The sequence below is a fragment of the Falco rusticolus genome, chromosome 8 (genome assembly GCF_015220075.1).
Source record: "Falco rusticolus isolate bFalRus1 chromosome 8, bFalRus1.pri, whole genome shotgun sequence".
Classification (NCBI taxonomy): domain Eukaryota; kingdom Metazoa; phylum Chordata; class Aves; order Falconiformes; family Falconidae; genus Falco; species Falco rusticolus.
In genome coordinates, this window is record NC_051194.1 from 4,412,521 (window position 1) to 4,431,397 (window position 18,877).

General features: G+C 41.8%; 1 protein-coding gene across 1 annotated transcript in view; it reads right to left on the minus strand.

Moving 5' to 3' along the window:
* Positions 1-18,877, minus strand: part of TRPC7 (transient receptor potential cation channel subfamily C member 7) — an 81,508-nt gene that overhangs the window by 10,357 nt on the left and 52,274 nt on the right. Inside the window, exons 5-8 of the mRNA XM_037398537.1 lie at positions 16,843-17,059; positions 11,187-11,420; positions 9,044-9,308; positions 2,366-2,561 (exon numbers count right to left, since the gene is read on the minus strand). Coding sequence (XP_037254434.1) covers positions 2,366-2,561; positions 9,044-9,308; positions 11,187-11,420; positions 16,843-17,059 — 912 coding nt within the window. The remainder of the gene's footprint in view (positions 1-2,365; positions 2,562-9,043; positions 9,309-11,186; positions 11,421-16,842; positions 17,060-18,877) is intronic.

Here is an 18,877-nt window from a genome sequence, read left to right on the forward strand (position 1 = left end):
GTCAAGGTGGGCCAGGATCTCTTCCAAGCAACAAGGGCAAGGTTAGCACATACTTTATGGATCTGCTCAGCATTTGTATAGGAGGATGGTCAGGGCCACATATCAGGACCATTTATCAGGCAAAAGAGAGCATGAGATGCAGCTGCTCTACAGCTGTTTTCATGGTGGTTTATATGGAGGGCAGCAGCATCAATAAGAGCGTGGGTCTGCCAGCAACCCGTACTCATGTGCATCTGTGTTCTGCTGATATTAATAACCTCTGATTACCCTGTACCTCTGAAACCCAGTCCAAAACTGGCATACGCTACTGAGATTATTTCTGTCACAATTACAGCAGTATGACTTTGCCAATGGAGCAGCAGCATTCCCTTCTGCCGTTTGGTCTCATTGTTTGGGGTTGCTCCTCACAGAAGCCTTAAGCTGAATTACAGTAGAAATCACTTGTGAACAGTTTTAAGGCTTCTCTGTTGAGCAGTTAAGAAGCTACTAATGGAAGTAGTTCTGGTTTCTGGCTGGAAAAAGGATTTCTTTCCTTCCATAAATGCAAAGTTGGCAGGAAGCACTAATACTTGAGGCATAAACCGAAGAACAGAAGTAGCTGAAGAGAGACATTCGATGGAAAGCATGAGAATATGGTCTTGTCACTCGAGCTAACAGTAAAGCATCTCACCACTGACTAATGGAATTTAATTCCTACAAAATGACCATCCTCTGTCATTATTGGCATTGCTGACATCAGAGAAACACATCGGCAAAAGGGACTTTCTCTGCAGTCAGTGGGATCGAGTCACCATCCCTGGAGGCATTTAAAAGACATGTAGATGTCTTTTAAACCTGGGGACATGGTTTAGTGGTCAACTTGGCAGTGTTAGGTGAGTGGTTGGACTTTATGATCTTAAAGTTCTTTTCCAACCTAAATGATTCTATGAATCGATGACTGTCTTTACTCTCCCTGCTACTGAGGACTGACGAAATTAATTAGTATGAGATTTACTAGTATTTCCCAGTCCTCGGGTAGGACGATCTGAGCCAAATAGCTCACAGTTGTTTTGCTTGCTGATCGTTACAAGTAGTCTTTAACAAAGCTCTGAAAACTTCTGCGCAATCAGGAAGGATGATAAAGCATTATTCCAGGAGATGGTCATCACAAGGTTTAGACTAGAAAGTTAATATAGGCCACCTATTCAAGTATTTTTAGAGATTTTTCTTTGAAAACATTCAAGAGCATTGCTACCTACTACAATAAACTAGAAAATGCAGTAAGAGGCTGAGATCCTTTCAGACATAAATCGTCTCAGTAGAAAAGGATTCAGGAAGATGCTTGATCTTAAGTGATGAGAAACCTTTGGGGAAATGACTCTGCCTTCTGCATGTGGAAAAGCTTCTGGGGCAGAGAACATATGTAAGGTCTCCCTGACATTTAGACTTAGCTACAGCATGCACAAGATAGAGTTATATTTACACTACAGTACATGGATGAATCAGACCTTACAGTGAGAAAATATTTTCAGCTCTGGCCTTTTGCAGTGTCAGGTTGTGAGGGGAGATTAGAACAAATAATTAATACAAACCCAACTACAGAAGTTTGACATTTAACAAATTGGAAGAAAGAGGTGACTCAGCATTAGCATTATCCAAATACTATGTTTTTCTCTGTCTTCATTTACATTAGCAGGCAGTTGTTTATGTCCCAAGCATTCAGCAAATCCAGTCTGCTAACAGCCATGCTACCGAACAATGCTGGGTAAACCCTGCAAACACCTTTCTGCAGAAACCTATCCATATGCCTTGAGGGCTGTGTTCATATCCTTTAAAAATTACTTTTTGTGAATGTCCATGCAGTTATGTTTTGCAGACCTAGAATTTCCCCAAAAAATTCTGTATCAAGGTTGTATGCCTGGCATTTGGAAAATATGAAATTTTTAAATATGAGTACATGAGCTTCAGACCTATATGGGCTTGAGCGTTTAAGCAGTAGAGAACAGGGCAAGAAGCCAGATGAAATATTACTCTATCATAAAAAAAACAATGCCGCAAAAGGTAACACACATAGATAAATTATCATAACCAACACAGGGAATAAAAAATATCAGAAACCACTTTCATTAATACAAGTAAAGGAAATTTGGTTTACTCACAGATGGTCATTAAAAACAAGGAAGCTGAGGTTGTTCCAGAAATGATTCATTGTTAATTATTAATCCCATAATCTGGGGACAGGCACAGCCTTAACTCTTACATAGTGTAAGGTATGTGTTTCAACACCACTCTGATCTTGCATATGGAATAAGCTACAGCTTCCTTGGTTTTTTAACAGTTGCATTATCAGTGGTAATTAAGTTTGTAATATAATTTCTTATCTTACCTCAATTTCCTGATAGGAGTTGTTGATCATGGCTATTAGCATATTAAGCAGCACCACCACCATAGTCACGTTGTATACTCCATAGAGTACATATCCAATATTCTCAATGAATTTATGGTCGTACTTCAGCACCACAGATATCACTTCAGATAAGCCAAATATTGACCAGAATAAAGTTTTAAAACTTTCTTCTACCCTATAAAAAAAAAAAAAAAAAAAAAAAAAAAGAGCAAACCATCACTTTATACAGTTGAACCAGGTTAGCCAGGCCAAATGCTGTTAACAAAAGTGGCATTCCACCAATATAAATATGATGCCTTGGCACAGTTGTTGAAGCCATTATCTATCACCCAGGGATGTGCCAAATCATATTTCCTCATTTGATAAAGAAATATGGTTTCTGGTTAATACTATAAAATGACAGCATCCCCTTCTTTGCTACATCTGCTCTTCTCAGGTACATTATTTGTCACTTGGATTTTGTGTCCATATAAAGGATGACTTCTCCATGGGCAACTTGCACCTTGAAACTTTTTGTGTAGGGCTTTTTACTTCTACTCACTTACTCTGTTCTCATCCAGAGAAGGGAGGCAGAGGTTATCTGGGAAAGGGAAGAAGGAGCTTAGTTTGACCTCCTTATAGGTGGTTTCCAGGGCACAAGAGAAGCATTACTTTTTACCCAGGAGAAGTGACCGGTAAGTTTTGATTTATGGCATTAAAATAAAGAATATAAAGTGTAAATATAGCCAGACCGTAGTCTGATTTTCTTCCCTTCCTGCTCTGGGACTGCAGACAAGTCAGATGCCTGAGCCTTTGTAGCATCTCTCTTTGCTGCTTCATCTGTTGTTATTTCAGGTCCAGTTTCTTCTTCTTAAATGAAGTAACTTAAATGAAGTAATTGTCTAGCTTTTGTGACACTGATGTTGGATGGCAATGAGTGGTGTCAGCAATTCAGTACGTTTTACTGCAGGTAGGATCTGGAGGAAGAAGAGGGATGGGCTACAGGAGCAATGGGGTGAAAGACAAATCCAGCCCACTAGCTTCATCACCCAAGGCAAGAATTTCTCTGTTCTGGGCCTGTACATAAGTAATTGTCTTATTCTTTCGACCCATTCACAGTGGTAGTTCAATTTTCGGTACACTAGACTCTCATGCACATATTTGTTAGTGTTTTATCTGTGTTCTGTTTCTCCCTCTTTTCAGGAAAAAAAGCCAACAGTAAGTAACTTGACTGACAGGTCAAAAGGAGAGTCTGATTCAGAGGAGTCAGAGCCACAAGAGGCAGAAGGGGAGGAGCTACAGCTGAAAAGGAAGGGAGGGAGGAGGAGGAGGAGGACGGATGCTAGTACATTTTGGAAACAGCCTGCTTAATTTTTAGTTTAGCAGCAATTTTGCATTCACTGAACAATCCTTAGCGTGTTAACAGTTAATTGCCTCCTCTCTCTCCCTGCCTGCCAGGAGGTAAACACCTTCTAAGAAAACAAAACCATTGATAAATTATTTTGATGAACTGTTTTTTACTAGTCTGGCAGCCTAATCCTGCTTTATCTGTATATAAAATCAGATTATAGACACAAACCATGAAATATCTTAAGGGAACAATATGATTTACATCAACTCCAGTATCAATTACACCATGCATAAAAGCAAGAGAAATTAATTCTGACCCTTTGAAAGGCTAGTGCAGACCATTGGGCAGTGTCTTTCTGCCAAAGCAAACTGGCATTTATCTCCCACCATAATTTATAGTATTCCATATCCCATTTACAAGTAATAGTAAGGCTGTAGTAAATAGGTATCATTGTCAGCTAGTATAATTGCATTGACTTGCAGGATGTAACCTCGAGTGCTGTTTCAAATAGGTGCTGCACAACTTCATTTAAAATGTGGCTTTGTCTTCAGTTGCCACGATGCTGAGAGTTGCTTATCCTGTGTTCACTGCCCCTTGCTGCTTTGCACGAGGCTGGGCCACCATGCAAAGACACGCTTGAGGGATGAGCTATGACTGTGCTGCAAACAGCCCCGTCGCTTCTGCACTTGCTGGACGTTTGCTCTCCTGTACCACTCAGCTCTCTTCTCCTGCCCTCATCTGCAGCACAGGGCCACTGGCATGGACGTGCCAGACAGACCCTTCACTTTTATGGCAGTGATCTCTGGCCAGTGCTTATTCTGTAAGTGTGTTTTCCAGTTAAAGAACACATATAATAACACCAAAAATCTCTGGCTTTGAAACCCACCACCTAAGTCACTTATCAAACTAATAAAAACCATAACCCCAGCCTTGATCCCAGCTGCACCCTGCTATTAACCTTCCTTTTTTAATTTGGAAATGTTCCCTTAGTTTTCCACCCTGCTGGCAGATTTTAATACAATGTGTCAACTCTGCTACTTTTCCACAGCTTAAGCATTAACCTTTGCTCTGGAGTGGTGCCAGATTGTCCTTGAAAAGTTAATTAAGGGCTGCGAGCAGCCTTGAGCACCCTGAGCACTGCAGAGGAGGCAGGGAAGGGCCAGGGCAAATGTCCATTGTCCTTATTCCCAGTGTCAGGTCAGAGACCAGTGCCCATGGTGGTGGGGACTGGGAAGGTGGTGTGAGAGGTGGACCTGACCTGTAGCACCCCAAAATGATGCTTAGCAATGCCTCCAAACAGATACAGATCTCCCCCTTGTAGAGGAAACATTTCTAAGGAGACCTTGTACTAGTACATCCCTACCATCCAAAAAGGTTGGATGGCTCCTTCCTTTACTGCTGGATCACACGAGATTTGGCACAGGTCTCGGGGACATCGGTTAGCTTTGGGGTTTTTTGAGAACATCTTACTAAAACACGAGACAAAGACGTTTGGAGCCAAGTTCTCAAAGATTCCAAGGTGCTGATGTGTCTCATCACTGCCAGCTAAGCAATTTACCCCCTTCCTGCAAGGTCAGTGGGTGTTTTATCCTTCTCAAAGGCAGACAAATGAAGGAACGGAGCAAGTTGGGAGTCCTGCCCAGACTGACAGCTCCTGGCAGCAGGAGGATCTGGCAGTGGCAGATTGACTGATGCTGCTTGCAGAGAGAGGTATGCCGCAATCTCTCTCTCTGCTGTGGTAGAGCCAACTGTTGCAGTGGAGAGAAAGCAGAGATTTTTTTGTTTGTTTGTTTCAATACAGAGTCCTGTAAAACTTGAACAAAGACTTTGCATCAAGGAAGAAAACAGACCATAGGCAATCATCTAGTTGCATATTTTCCTCGCTTTTGTAAACAATAGCGTGCTTTTTATAAAAAAAAAATAAAAATCACCATAAGGCTGATTTTACGTCAGTCTTGTGTCCTCCTCTTTAAGAAAGCTTAAAGCATCCTTTCAGACTTATTTCCTTAAATTGATCCGTTGAGACTTAACAATGCCAAAAAAGCAACGCAGTCAATATAATCTACAACAATATCACATTTTGACAAAGCAAAATGAGAAGAAAAAAGCCTTCAAGCCTTGAAAGATCATTGGCACTGAGCAGTGAGTCACATTTCCCTTTGGGAAGAGGGAGACAGAAAACCTTGTGTTGTAGCCTTCAGCCTGATTTGTGATGCGGAAAGCAAGATGAAGACAATCATCAGCCTTGCCTCCATTTTCATTTTGTTTGCATAGCATGTTTTTAATTACAGGCTGTTTCAAGAACTGTGTTCTGTACACAGCACACAATAAACAGATAAACATAGCTGGGGTCGGTTGCAACTGTTGTGGAAATGGTCTAACTGTTCAGCATCGAAGAGCTTCAAAAAATTTTGGGAGTATACCACTGTTAGTTAATCTGCCTCTGTATTTAACTGTGTGAAGTCAAGTCCACTGCGTCTTTATTTCCTTTGCATCCAGAACATTAAAATGGAAGAAATGACAGAAACTTTGCACAACTCAGTTCAGAGGCCACTGGGATGCTACGTGCTTGCTTTGGTGATGGCAACACAAGCAAAACAGAGCACATGATTTCAGAAGTGCAATAGCAAGGGAAGGTGAAAGCTAAGTTACACCAAACGCTCACTGATGATTAACATCAGAACTAAGCAAGCAATTCCTTGTAAGTGTTATCTGGACAAATGTACACTATTTTTTTCTGTGCCTGCATACTTTTTTCTGCCTACATACTGTCCTGGGAAGCTGTGAAATCCAGTGTCTTTTTCTATCATAACTAGCCAAGTGATGTCTGAGAACTATGTCCCATAGCTGAACAGTCACATTTCTGGGTCTAAAACTTGCTTTCTGTAAAACGTCACCCATTCTCATTAGAATTTACAAACATGCCTGCCAGGAAATGCATTCAGTGACGTCTCTGCTGCCACAGAACAGTTCTGAGGACACCCAAGTAAGCATCACTCTTCCTTGCCCCAGTATATTTTCAGTGAATGAACAGCTGAGTTCCTTAGCTCTAATACTGAAACCTTCCTTCTTTCATGCAGAAGTTAACAGCAGCAGGAGCCCACCACCTTCAGCTAGGCCCACAGGCAGCTGATGAAAAATAGAGAAGGAAATATTGCTAGAGCTGGTGGCTGCCCATCTGCCAATATAACTGTCATTAGCTTATTAAAATTGTTTGAGACTGCATACCTCAGGGTCTCTAGCTTGTTGAATGAGGTGCCTGAGAAGGATTTTTGGGATGAATGTTAATCTATTCTCTTTGTTTCATATGATGAAAGGCCTTATTTTCACTGATCATCATTTGACGCTCCTGTGTGTTTAAATAACCAGAAGAAAGTAAGTCTATTTTAAATCTCCTCCAAATTCTTAAAAGGAAAATTTATGCTCATGGACAATTTGCTTATAATAACATGAAATCCCTCCGGGATAAGTAGTCACCAGGCTGAAGTTAAGGAGGGAGAGCACTGCCTTTTGACAAGACTCTTCCCAGTTCAGACATCCCTCAGGCATTTAGGCAATCTTAACTCCAGTGAACAGTCATCATTTTAGTCAATGCTTGCTCCTTGTTTCCATCAAAAGATAGTACAACTGGAAGATCCACTTAGGTAACGAGTGCTAATGAGAGGGTTACTGGGCATTGCATCGGAGGCTGGAATCTGTCAAAGACTGTTCTCTAGCAATGTGCCTGGGGAATATGGTAACTGGGGGTTACTGTGGCACCAGGCAATCAACGATGGTATAGACTCAACTTCCCATTAAGTCCTGTGCTTCAAGGGCATCACCTTCTCTTCAAATGAGAAGCAAGTCACATCCCACATACTCCATTTTCTTCTACCTTACTACTAAGCACAGATAAATGTAATTGCATCTGGCCTCATAAATCCTTCCATTAAAATATATCTTGAGGTTACAGGAGAGGTCTAGAAGGCATATTGGGCTCAATTAGAGAAAGTAAACATCATGTTACAAGATACATGTCGCACAAGAGGGTGGTGTGGTAAAACTGGCTCCTAGGCATTTGGAAGGAAACAGCCACTTGCAGGAGAGAAATGATGCCGGAAAGGTAATTTCTCTTAGAAAAGCTACAAGCGAAGCCCCCAGCTCACCATGTGACATGTTAGAGAAATGGCACATCAAATGCCAGCTGCTGTCTGCTCTGCAGCTGGTCAACACCGTGGGCTCAGGCATCACAAGCACAGCGTGATTGCCTGGAAGTGAGATCACAGCAAGGGGGAAACATTGTGCCAAGCTTTCCCCTTCCCTCACAGACGGGCGTGTGGGAAGAAAAGTCCCCACTGTGTCCCTAAGGCAAGTCACTGTCGTTTTGTGAGACACCAAGCTGACTGCCACGGTGCTGTGTTAGTGCCACATTGCAGTGCAAGGCAGGAGGCTTTCCTGTGGACGCATGGGACATGTTCTCTGGCACAGCAGGGCACCAGGCTGTCCCTTCCCCTGAAAGCTCCTTCAGGGCCTCAGCTGTCCCCCATGGGGCTGGGGCTTGGGTTCCCAGGGTCCCAGAGAATCGATTGCTTTTCGTCCTACCTCCAAAAGGCTGTAGCCTTTTCCCTCTCAAAAGCAGCCTCAGGCTGAACCTCATTCCAGAAGCGTTTGCCAACCTCTTTCTCTTCCCCCATCCCCGACAGGCTGCAGGCAGTACATGCAGCACGGCCACCTCCCCGGGCTATGCAGCCACCCCACCAGCATGACTCCAGCGACCCACTGCCCTGCATGGCCAGTAACCTGGCACGATGCTTGGTGCAGCTTTCACATGGCCTCTGCTGGGAAGTCCCCAGTCAGGATTTAAAAAACACAGCCTCGGCATCCTGGTTGGTTTAATTTTTTGAGCATCACGACTAGCAGCTGGCTCTGCAGATTGTGCCTAATAACGACAGCTGCCCTCAGGTGGTATCCTAAACCAGGTGTCAGATAAGCAAAATCCTCCCTTATTTTATATCCAGTTCGGCTTGCAGCTTTAAGAACAACAGTCTGGGTCTAACCTCTTCTCCACGGCTTCTCTTGATTCATTAATCTAAACATCTCAAAAGCCATTTTCCTGACCTGTTATTTTGATTTCCAGAAATAACCATATCTGAATTACACGTCAGCCTGCACTCAGGCCTGGAGCTAGCTGCCAGGGCAGGAGGCTGTGGCACAAGTTTCCCTGGAAAAATCTGGATGCGACTTCCCCACGCAGCTGGAGTAGAAACTATCAGAGCAGACCCTACAGCAGCAATGGCCCGGAATGGACTGAGCCCTGCAAGAGCAGCCACTTTCCCATAGGTACTCACGTTGTAAACGCAGGGTTGTATTTTGCACCAAGGTAGTAAGAGTAAAGGTTGAACATTCCGATCATGAAGGCCAGGAACACCATGATGAAGATGACCATGAACTTGAAGATATCCTTCACAGTCCTCCCCAAAGAGATCTGCAGGGGGCCGAAGCTTTCGTTGGCTGGAAGAATGTAAGCAATGCGGGAGAAGCTGAGTACCACAGCTATGGCATACAGTCCTTCTGAAATGATCTGAGGATCCGAGGGAAGCCACTTGTTCCTGGCTAAAACAATACATGTACACTAGGTATTAGTAACAAAAAGTGTTAGATGGAAGCCGTTATGATAAATGACCCCTTTTCAAGACTGAATCTTGGGTTTGGCCAGTAGTTAAAGTAAAAAGTTTTGGAACAACTGGTCACTGAAGTCCTCAGCATGCTGCACAAATACAGGTGAGAAGAATTAGTTGTATTTTTCACATGGCAAATATGAGAAATGAGCAAGTCACTGGGATTGACCAAAGACACACAGCAAAAAAATCATGTGGCTTTAAACAAATTTGATATTTTCTGTTTCCTAGTTGAACATCAACTACTCTGCTGTGCCTTTTCCATCTGAAGCTCCTGAGCTGGAGAACCGAAACCACGGCACAGTGGAGTCTGGCTATAGATTTGGATACATGGCACAGTGCCACTATTTGGAAAGGAAGCATTAGGAAGACAGAGATCTCTATCTACCATTAGATAAGAAAGTTAGAATTTGTTCAGATAAAGCAGATATAACCATCAATTATATCATTTTCATGTTATCTTTAAATTAAAACCAGTTCTTGCAGTCTAGTCACTCTAATATTCTTACTTTAAAAAGCTTCTTGTTGATACCAGATATGCATCATTTATTTAATCTACTGAAAATGTGAACATTTATATTAATATAGCTTATAAGTGTCCTTGCATCAACTGAGCTTCTTGATGAAAAGATTGTGACTCAGAGCTAAAACATGTGACATCTTTACGGACCGAGGAGTAAACTTAGGCATTATGTGCAGCGATCTGAACCAAAGGAAAAGCAGCAGATGGAGGAATTTGCAGGATCTGGTTGTGACATTCTTCTGTTCAGGACCCTTTGCACCTTTGTATCAGGAACTCACTTTAAATGGGTCAACAGCAAACCAGCACCATCTCAGGGGCCTCTTGCTTGCCTGGGCAGGGAGGGGGATGCTTACCTTTAGCGGGGACACCCCAGCCAAGAGGCTGAGCCTGTGTGACCAGCTCACGGACCAGCCAGCAAGCCTGTGGCTGTACACCCTGGTGTGGGGTCAGGGCACTGGTCCTGTGTGGTGTGCATCTACAGTGGATGAAGTCTGCTGCCCCAGATCTTCCTCTCCAGCCCAAGCATATTGCTAGAATAACTACCCTGCAACCCTAGGGAGCAAGTGGCACTCCTTTGTGGCCAGCTCTATAGTTCCTGCAACCCCTCCGCGAGCAAAAATCACCATGGGTTTTGCTCAGGGCTACATCTAAATCTTGCAGAGGCATGCAATGAACTCAGTCCCCACACTGGGGAGCAAAGCTCTATTCATTTGTGAGAAAAAAGCATTTCAGCCATCAAAAATAGCCTTGTCTAGGCTATACTTTGCTTGCATTTCCAAATGTTAGCACTTACAGATGATATAGGCTCTCCAAAAATAAAGTTTTTCTCTTGGAGAAGCAGCAGTTTATAGGTGTAATTGGTGTCTGTATTTCCATTATACAGGTGTTGGATGTAAAAGAGTGCACCAACAGTTAGAAATGCAACTCCATATCCTATGTTTGCTCACACATCTCCCTCCTCTCACATTTAGAAAACCAAGCAGGTTCATTCATCTTTAATTTAAATTATATTCCACTCACTCCCAGTTCCTGCTTATTTTTTGCTCAAGCTATTTTGTCAGAATGTGATTGACCTGAATATAACCTTAGCACAAGATCAGAGACTCAATGAGGCTCAGATCTCAATTCCTTTCTGTTTAGGAAGATGGCTGGAATGGGTAGATTTGAGAAGAATAATTTCGTTTATTTAGAAAAATCTACGTAAATATCACAAAAAGAAAGCCACTTTTTCAGCACTGCCACAATTAGCCCAAAAGAACAGGAAGCATTAGATAGCAAAAAGCATCTTACCATAAGTAAAGTAAGCAACTTCAGGGGGAAGGGTGACATTATTGAGGTCATCGTCTTGAACGTACTGATCTACGTACTGTTGTGCTTCAGTCGCTTTGAGAAAAGCCATGAACCTGGCAGTGAACGATGCCACGAAGATGGACAGCATCCCAAAGTCCAGCAGGTTCCAGAGATGCACCACATATTCCCGTGGACCCTCTTCCCAGATCTCCTTGCACTCTGACCATATCATGCCTGTGGAAAGGACAGAGCAGTTTAACTGTCAGACACAGAAGGGGATTTTTGTGTTCAGACACCTGTTTCCTGGAAAACAGTGGCTTCTAAGACCGAAGCAAGTAACTCTTCCATTAAGCTGAATTTCCTAAGTATGGTTGGTGTCATCTTTTCTTAAAAACTATTAAAAACTTTAAGCTTGATACATCTCTTTGTGCCTGTGAGGTCGTAAGAATTTCAAAATGTCACTGTACGAGTCAATGGTAAAGTAGATTTCTGGTGATGTCAGAGAAAGCAGTTCAGAAGTGCTGAAAACACTAGAAAATCCTACTGCTGATCTATTTGGAAAAAATGTAGATTTCCTCTCTTGTCCCCAAAATCTCTCCTTGCTAAACTGTGCCACTGAAGATGGTACTGCTTGCTCTGCTCATGTTTTTCTCCTTCCCTAGAACAGTGGCTGAGTCCATTTTGAGAATGGAAACATGTCTTTGCAAGAGAAAATCTGATTCAGGAGCAAATACAGTATGAATAGAGAAAAAATAAGACAGAAGTTCTGTCCTTGCAGTACTTTTCAGAAAGTTTTATGTATTAAATAATAATGAATTTCCATACATTAAAGTCTGGTCTGCCACTTTGAATACACCAAGGTTAGCCTGCATTTAGGATCTTTCTGACAATAGACTTACAGCTGCACCTGAATGCCAAACCCAGAACATTCAAATGTTTTGGCATCCATATTCCACTGGGCAAAGTGAATTCAATGGGCAAAGTGGAGCTAAAAGTTCAGGTCAACTTCACCAACTTGCCCAACTTTCAATCACAGCAGGGTGCCAGGGCCAAAATCTTGCTTCTGAATAGCTAAAATATTGCAATATTTAACCCACTGAAAAGTATTTCCTGCACTCTACCCAATCCTGTTTCCATAGCAGCAGCAAAATTCACGTTTAATCAAGCAGGAGAAGCGCCTGCCAATTTCCATATGGCCTCCTGCAACCTCGTCCTTTCTGTGAACTCTTCTTCATCGGCTTTGCTGGAAGCTCTCGTGGCGTGGCATGTAAATGCATTCGCTTGGCTACTTCAGAGTCTCCTGGCAGCACCTGGTGTCCCAAGAGGTGCCGTCGTAGGGAAGGAAATGAGTAGGTGTGAATCTAGCCAGAGGGTGGAAGGATGAAGAAATGCCGCTGTCAGTCCTTGTGCATGGGGAAACATCTGAGAGGCAAAGGACTGCTAAGCTATCCATACCACCGGTGGCCGGGGCACTGCTAGCCTGTGACCCCCATCGCCCTGGAATCTGCAGGCAGGTTCTTGGAGGTGTACCCTGATATATTCTGCCCCATATAGATGTCTCATGAGAGCGAGCCTGAGGTCTGCTCCGTGCTGAGAAGAGCCGGAGGGAGGGCAGGAGAGGAGCCTCCCAGCTCTGCTCTTCAAGTCTGCATGTGCTTGGCTGGGTAAATGCAGGAACTTCCTCCCAAGCTGTCACTTACCATGAGTAAGATTTAATGATAAATAACCTAGAGAAGAAGGCAGAAGGATTGGTGCCTTAGGAACTGTCCCAGAGCAAGGATGAAATATTGAAGAAACATTTTGAGCTCAAAAAAAAAAAAAGTATCCCCGAAGTGATAGCTAGGAGGCATTAGCCCTACACATTACACCTGCATGTCGTATAAAGGTACTAAAGCACTTCAGGAAATATCCCACAGGTGGTAACATTGCCCACCAGAGCACTTGCTCACTGACGCCCAGAAATGTCTTTTCTGGTTTAAATATTAACTCACCCATCCAAATTTATTTCTAATCTTGGTCACTTAATATACCTAAGTCACAGATTAATGAAGTAAGAAATGTCTAAACCTAAGTAGACTGACTAAAATTAGAATCACTCCATGAACTTACCATACTATCGGCCTATAATTTACATCATTCTTTTTGCCAGTGGTGTGGCAATCATTTTTTATCCATACATATGGAAAAATGTCTGTTCAGGGCAAGTGGAAAAGTTACAGTAATTATTCAGTCAGTACTGCCTGGGTAATTGTATATACATTGTGAGAGAGTAATTCAAAGCTTCTCCTGATGTAAAAATACTGAGAAGATTAAAAAGCAGCTAAAATTCAGGGGATGGGACATAACATGGGATGTAAGAAATCAGGGAAGGCAGCTAGGTAAAGCAGGTTTGTCAGAATATGACCACACTTCGACATGGTGTTTCTGAGCACCCCAGTGGCTCCGGGAGAGACCGTTTCCCTGAGTTTGATGCAGGGAGAGGTGGGATACGAACAGCTTCAGCTTCTGCACGTCAGTTGTGCCTGTTTTCCCACAGTAGGGATAATCAGAAATGTCCTCTTGATGGACATTTCTGGTTTCAGCAGTGGAAGGAGAGTCAAGCTACAGGCATAGCCTGCCTGGAAGAAAAATGGAAGTGTGCAAGAAGTGCCATTCACCACCTGTGCACAAAAAGGAACAGTTTGTCAGGTTTTTATATCCACTGACCTGGCACATAAATCACGAGCAGCTGATGTTGCTGAGCTGCCTTTGAGCCTTCCTGGATCTGCCACAGGCTGTTGGATTAAGAGAGAGAGTTGTGCTCAGATTGTGTCTGCCCAGAGCTTAACTGATACCTCAGCTGCTTTTGCAGTGGGGATTTTGTCTCTCTAAACGAAACCTCCCTGCTTCCAGTGCTCAGCTTTGTCCGTATTGCTCAGGAGGAAAGACCCAGCCTTCCTCACCTGAAGGCAAGAGGTGGGAAGACTCAGCCACAGTGGGAGAGGTAGCCAGGGCATACAATGAGCCACAGATGCAAGAGCTGAAATTGCCATGCCCCGTATATGAAGGGGCAAGTTCCCCTCTCAGAGCATTGTGGTATTGCTGTGCACTAACAGGTTTATAATCTGCAGGCCTTGGCTGCTCCTTTATAGCAAAGAGGAGACCAAAAAGGTGTACTCCTGCCTAAAACGCTCTCTGGCTGTTTACGAGGATGTTAAGTGGGCCACTAACACTACCTGGCTGAGCCAGGGATGCTCTACAGCCATTTCAGCGGTGCAGGCTAATGGAAAGTAAAGTCTCTGATATGGATTTTTGGAGTAGGATGAAGTGCTTGCCTGGCTGAAAGTCATTGCCTCTGCTCCGTTTACTCTATTACTTGCCTGCATTACAAATAGTTGGGAGCAGGAGATGGCAATGGTGCCTTTTTGCATTTGAAATTCTCCTACTTGTGTTTTTCCTTTAAAATATAGGCACACGGATCAATTTTCATATCTCTAGCAAGATTAATTGCAGGGACTGCTATCACAGGTTGTGCTCGCTCATGGCCGCACTATGCTATGCTAATGTATCACATTATCTTCGAATAATGCTATTCTGAACATGCGTCATAATTTTATGGTTCACAGCCAGATAACTCAGACAGCCAATTTTCTCCCCAAAAAAGAACCAAGATCAGGGACCTGTAAACTAATTTTTCAAAAATAGTCTGCTATGGTTGGAACAAGTAATGTGTCATCAGCATTCATCATTGCTGCCACAGTATGAAGGAGAAAAGAGAAAGAATAGAAACAGAAGGAAGGGATTTACAAGCTGACAATAAAAAAAATACACTTTCCCATTCTACTACGAATGGAAATGTAGGTGGCACACCCAGACTGCTGAGTCTGAAGACAGCAACTGCAGGTGTTGCCAAATAGGATGTATAGTTATATATATTTGTATATGTATATTTAGTACACAAAAGTTAATTTTACCATACTTTAATACATATTTGCTGTCTACTTACATTGGTGTCTTTGGAAAAATATGTCTTAGCAACTTTACTTGTGATATTTAGCTACAGCATTTACTTTTGTTTAATTGTATTTCTATTTACATATATATATATATACATATTTAGAATACCTATAAGATTTTCGTGCCAGAAGCCTGGGGTGTCCACTACCCTTAGTCCTTAATGTTCAGGGTCACATACAGGGCCAAACAAGTGCACAAGCCCCTGTGCCAGCTGCCTGCAGGCCATGGGCACCAAACTTTCACCTTAGGATCGCCGAAATGTTATTTGAAAGCTTTATGTAGGCAGACAGGTAAAATGGCCAGAGAAGATTGTCAGTGCTGATGTAGGCAGTCATTAGAAAATCTCATTATATTCAGAAGCCTGTACAATGAATCACCTTTCTTCTCCCAGAAAAGTGAAAACCTTCGCTTTAAATGAAATGTTTTCTGCTTCATCTCTCAGGAACTCACCAGGCAGACAGATACCTACTGCCTATAAGAAAAGAATACCTGGTCTAAAAATCTAATCATCTGGTCCAACTGCTTTAATATAATTTTAAAAATATATCTTACAGACTTACTCTATCCAGTCTGGCATCTATTCAGTATTTTCTAGCCTCATATCCTGTATGGGATTTTGATTATTGCAGGGACAGATAACAAAGAAATGGTGGCCAAGAAGTCATCAGATAGAGCAGCTCTATCCTATTTTTCAGGGGGGGTTTGTGCCATCAGTACTTATGGAACAGTGGAATTATTAGCTGCAAGAAAAAAATCAAAATCATGGTGGTGGCTAAAAATAGATGCAGAAGAGGTAGACAAAGATTCTGCAGAGTTGATAAATTCAATTTCCCAATAAATCCTTCTGAGCTTGTTTGGATTAGTTCAGGGTAGCTGACCTGCCAGGAATAAATTATGGCAGGAAAAGCAATACATCGGAATTTGCCTCAAACTCCCTGGAAGTTTAACCTGTGCATGTGACATACTTTTATATTTGAAGACTTCATCCACATGAATCCCTGGTTTATAATTGCTGTATGACTAACTTTTAAAAGATTTGAGTGCTGTGCTGTCCTCTCACCAGTAACAATTTCATATTATGAATTTCCTAAAATCCAACTCGTACCTACCTAGCAGTTTCCATCACTAGATCTGAGAGTGCCTTACAAAAAAAATGAATAACAATATACCCATTTAACAGATGAAGGAACTGATGTTCAGTCAATTATAGCAAGATCTCATGGCAGGGTATTAAAACAGGCTGGTGGTCACCCACGTCCCAGTGGACACACTTCTTTCTGCTCACTTTAGATACAGTTTCACTATAGGACATTGCTCTAAGTTTTAATGACTGTATTACCTTCTTTAAAATGTAATGATTAAACCAACAGAGGCAAACAGACAACATCTATAGCATTCACCATAGAAAATCAGGAAACAGCAAATTTGCTAAGCAACATTCAATAGTTTCAAAAGCAGTGACCAAGGCTAAAGTCTTCTTTGACCCTATTTTAATAAAAAATATTACCATCAACCTCTGATTTAGCCTCATTGTGGTTTGCTGGGGGGTTCTGTTTGTTTATTTGTTTTGTTTTCCCTTTGTCTTCTCACTGTCTATCATGCTATTCCTAGTCATGTAGAATTTCCCTGGAGGATTTACAGACATTTCGGTTTTGCTTACCCAATACCCACTTCATGATCAGCAATTCTGTCCATGAGAACTGAGTCGTTTTGACTCTAAATATTTGTTTTGGATGATCCGTGATGGTCTCGTTGGGGAGATTTTTTACTCCTTCAAACCGATCTGAAGCATTCACTACTAACAGTCCAAGGAAGATTGTAAAAGAAACTGCATGTGCCACAAACTTCATGAAAGGACTTCGGAGGGTCCGTCCCAGCTGCAATGAAACATACACAAGACATAAGGTTTTTTTTCTCCCTTTTTGTTCCTATAAAAGTCTGAACCATTTGCCCAAGGTGAAAAGAATTCAGAAATAAATTCTAGATCATGACCTAAATGGGGTTTAGATTTGTTCAAGTTGTTCTTTGCTATTACTAGACATTATGCATTGCAGTTCGAATGATGCCCTTTGGAAAATTTTCTGTGCATGGTAGTATCTTATATTGCTCCTTTATACCCACATACCTAATTGTCCTGACCATATAGTAAGTAGGAAATGAGACAGAACATTTATATCAGACATGTTTGTGTGTATACATGTTATATGAATGTATCGTGTGTCAGTGTAAATCCTAATGATGTGCTCACTTCTCAGCCTTACATCACTGTTATATTTAACATCTTTTATTAATGCTGAATTCATGGTTCATTAACGATCTGTAGGAAATAGCCTTCTGTTTAAAGATTCTTTAGTAATGCTTTTAATATGCTTTGGTATGATAGTCTTCTCACATAATTCCTACAAAAGCTGGAGATTCGCTCCCCAGGTCACAAGGATTTATTTCAAGACAGTAAGCCAAGAATCAGAGCAGCAGATCTCTTTGCTAGAGCTAATATTTGTTCTATTCTTCTTGAAAGGCTTTCTTTGTTAATCAGTTTAAATAACACTTTTCATTTTTCCTTTTCTGTGATCTAAGACATTACTCCAGAAAGATGTCAGAACAGAAGCCTTTGTAGGAGCACAAGGACCGATGCCTGTGATGCTGGGCACAGCAGACAGCAGTGGATGTGCTGTCCTGTACGTGGCCTTTCCAAAGCCCCCTCCAAACAAATGGGACTTTTTTTGCCATATATTACTCATGGATTCTTTTCCCTTGATGACAAGGAATTCTTCAAATTTTCTTAATATCTACTGACTTGATTAAAAAAAATCATAGGAAATATAGAAAAAAGGAGTGAAAAAGGAACTTCCTTGTTTTCTTACTTATCTCCAAAAGCAGCTTTGTTCAAAGGAGCCCAGGTCTCTGGCCATTGCAGAGCAAGAAATATTTTAAAAGCAGGGCTCTTCGGGTCTAGCAGAAATTTAAAGGAAGCCTTATGATTCTGGTTCTTAGTTCTTTTTCTTCTTTGGATTTTTAAAAAGTCAATTAAATCTTTTATGAAATTGACAGAACAGTAAATCCTATTGGAAAATTTGCATGTTTTAAATCCCAGAAACACTTTCCAATAAAGGCAATAAAAAAAAAAATCTGCTCTATTCCTGAGCCCTTATGAACATGCTTGCTTTTTTCTGAGGTCAGTAAGGATGTGTTTAAGTGGGTAGATACTGCACTGAATCAAACCCCAAGTTTCTTTAATCTTGCCTAGGAATATTATGGCAGATGTAGGAGTAAATTAAGTGTGTTAAAACCAGCCTCAACGCTTGTGATGCTGGTTCACTCCTCTGCTGTAAACCTTGGTGCAGTGTTAGCTCTCAACAGCTTTTTATGGCCGGTGTTGGGTAGATTTACGCTTTGTAGCAGAGTTTATATTTCCAGTACAGACCTGATGGGGTGATGGGATATGTTTGAACAATGTCCTGTACAGTAATAATCCTGGATGTTTTCCTCATATGCCTTGTCTTTGAATTTGAGAGAGCTCAAATTCCAACAGTAATGTGGAACAACAACTAATGGGCATATGGGGCCTGACCAACAAAGTTTTAAGAAAGTGCATCTTGTACAAAACTCATTTCTACCCTGAATCCACCAAAAGAGAAAACACACTGTCTATTGAACCATGAATTCTCTCCAAATAATAAGACTACTTCTGCTGT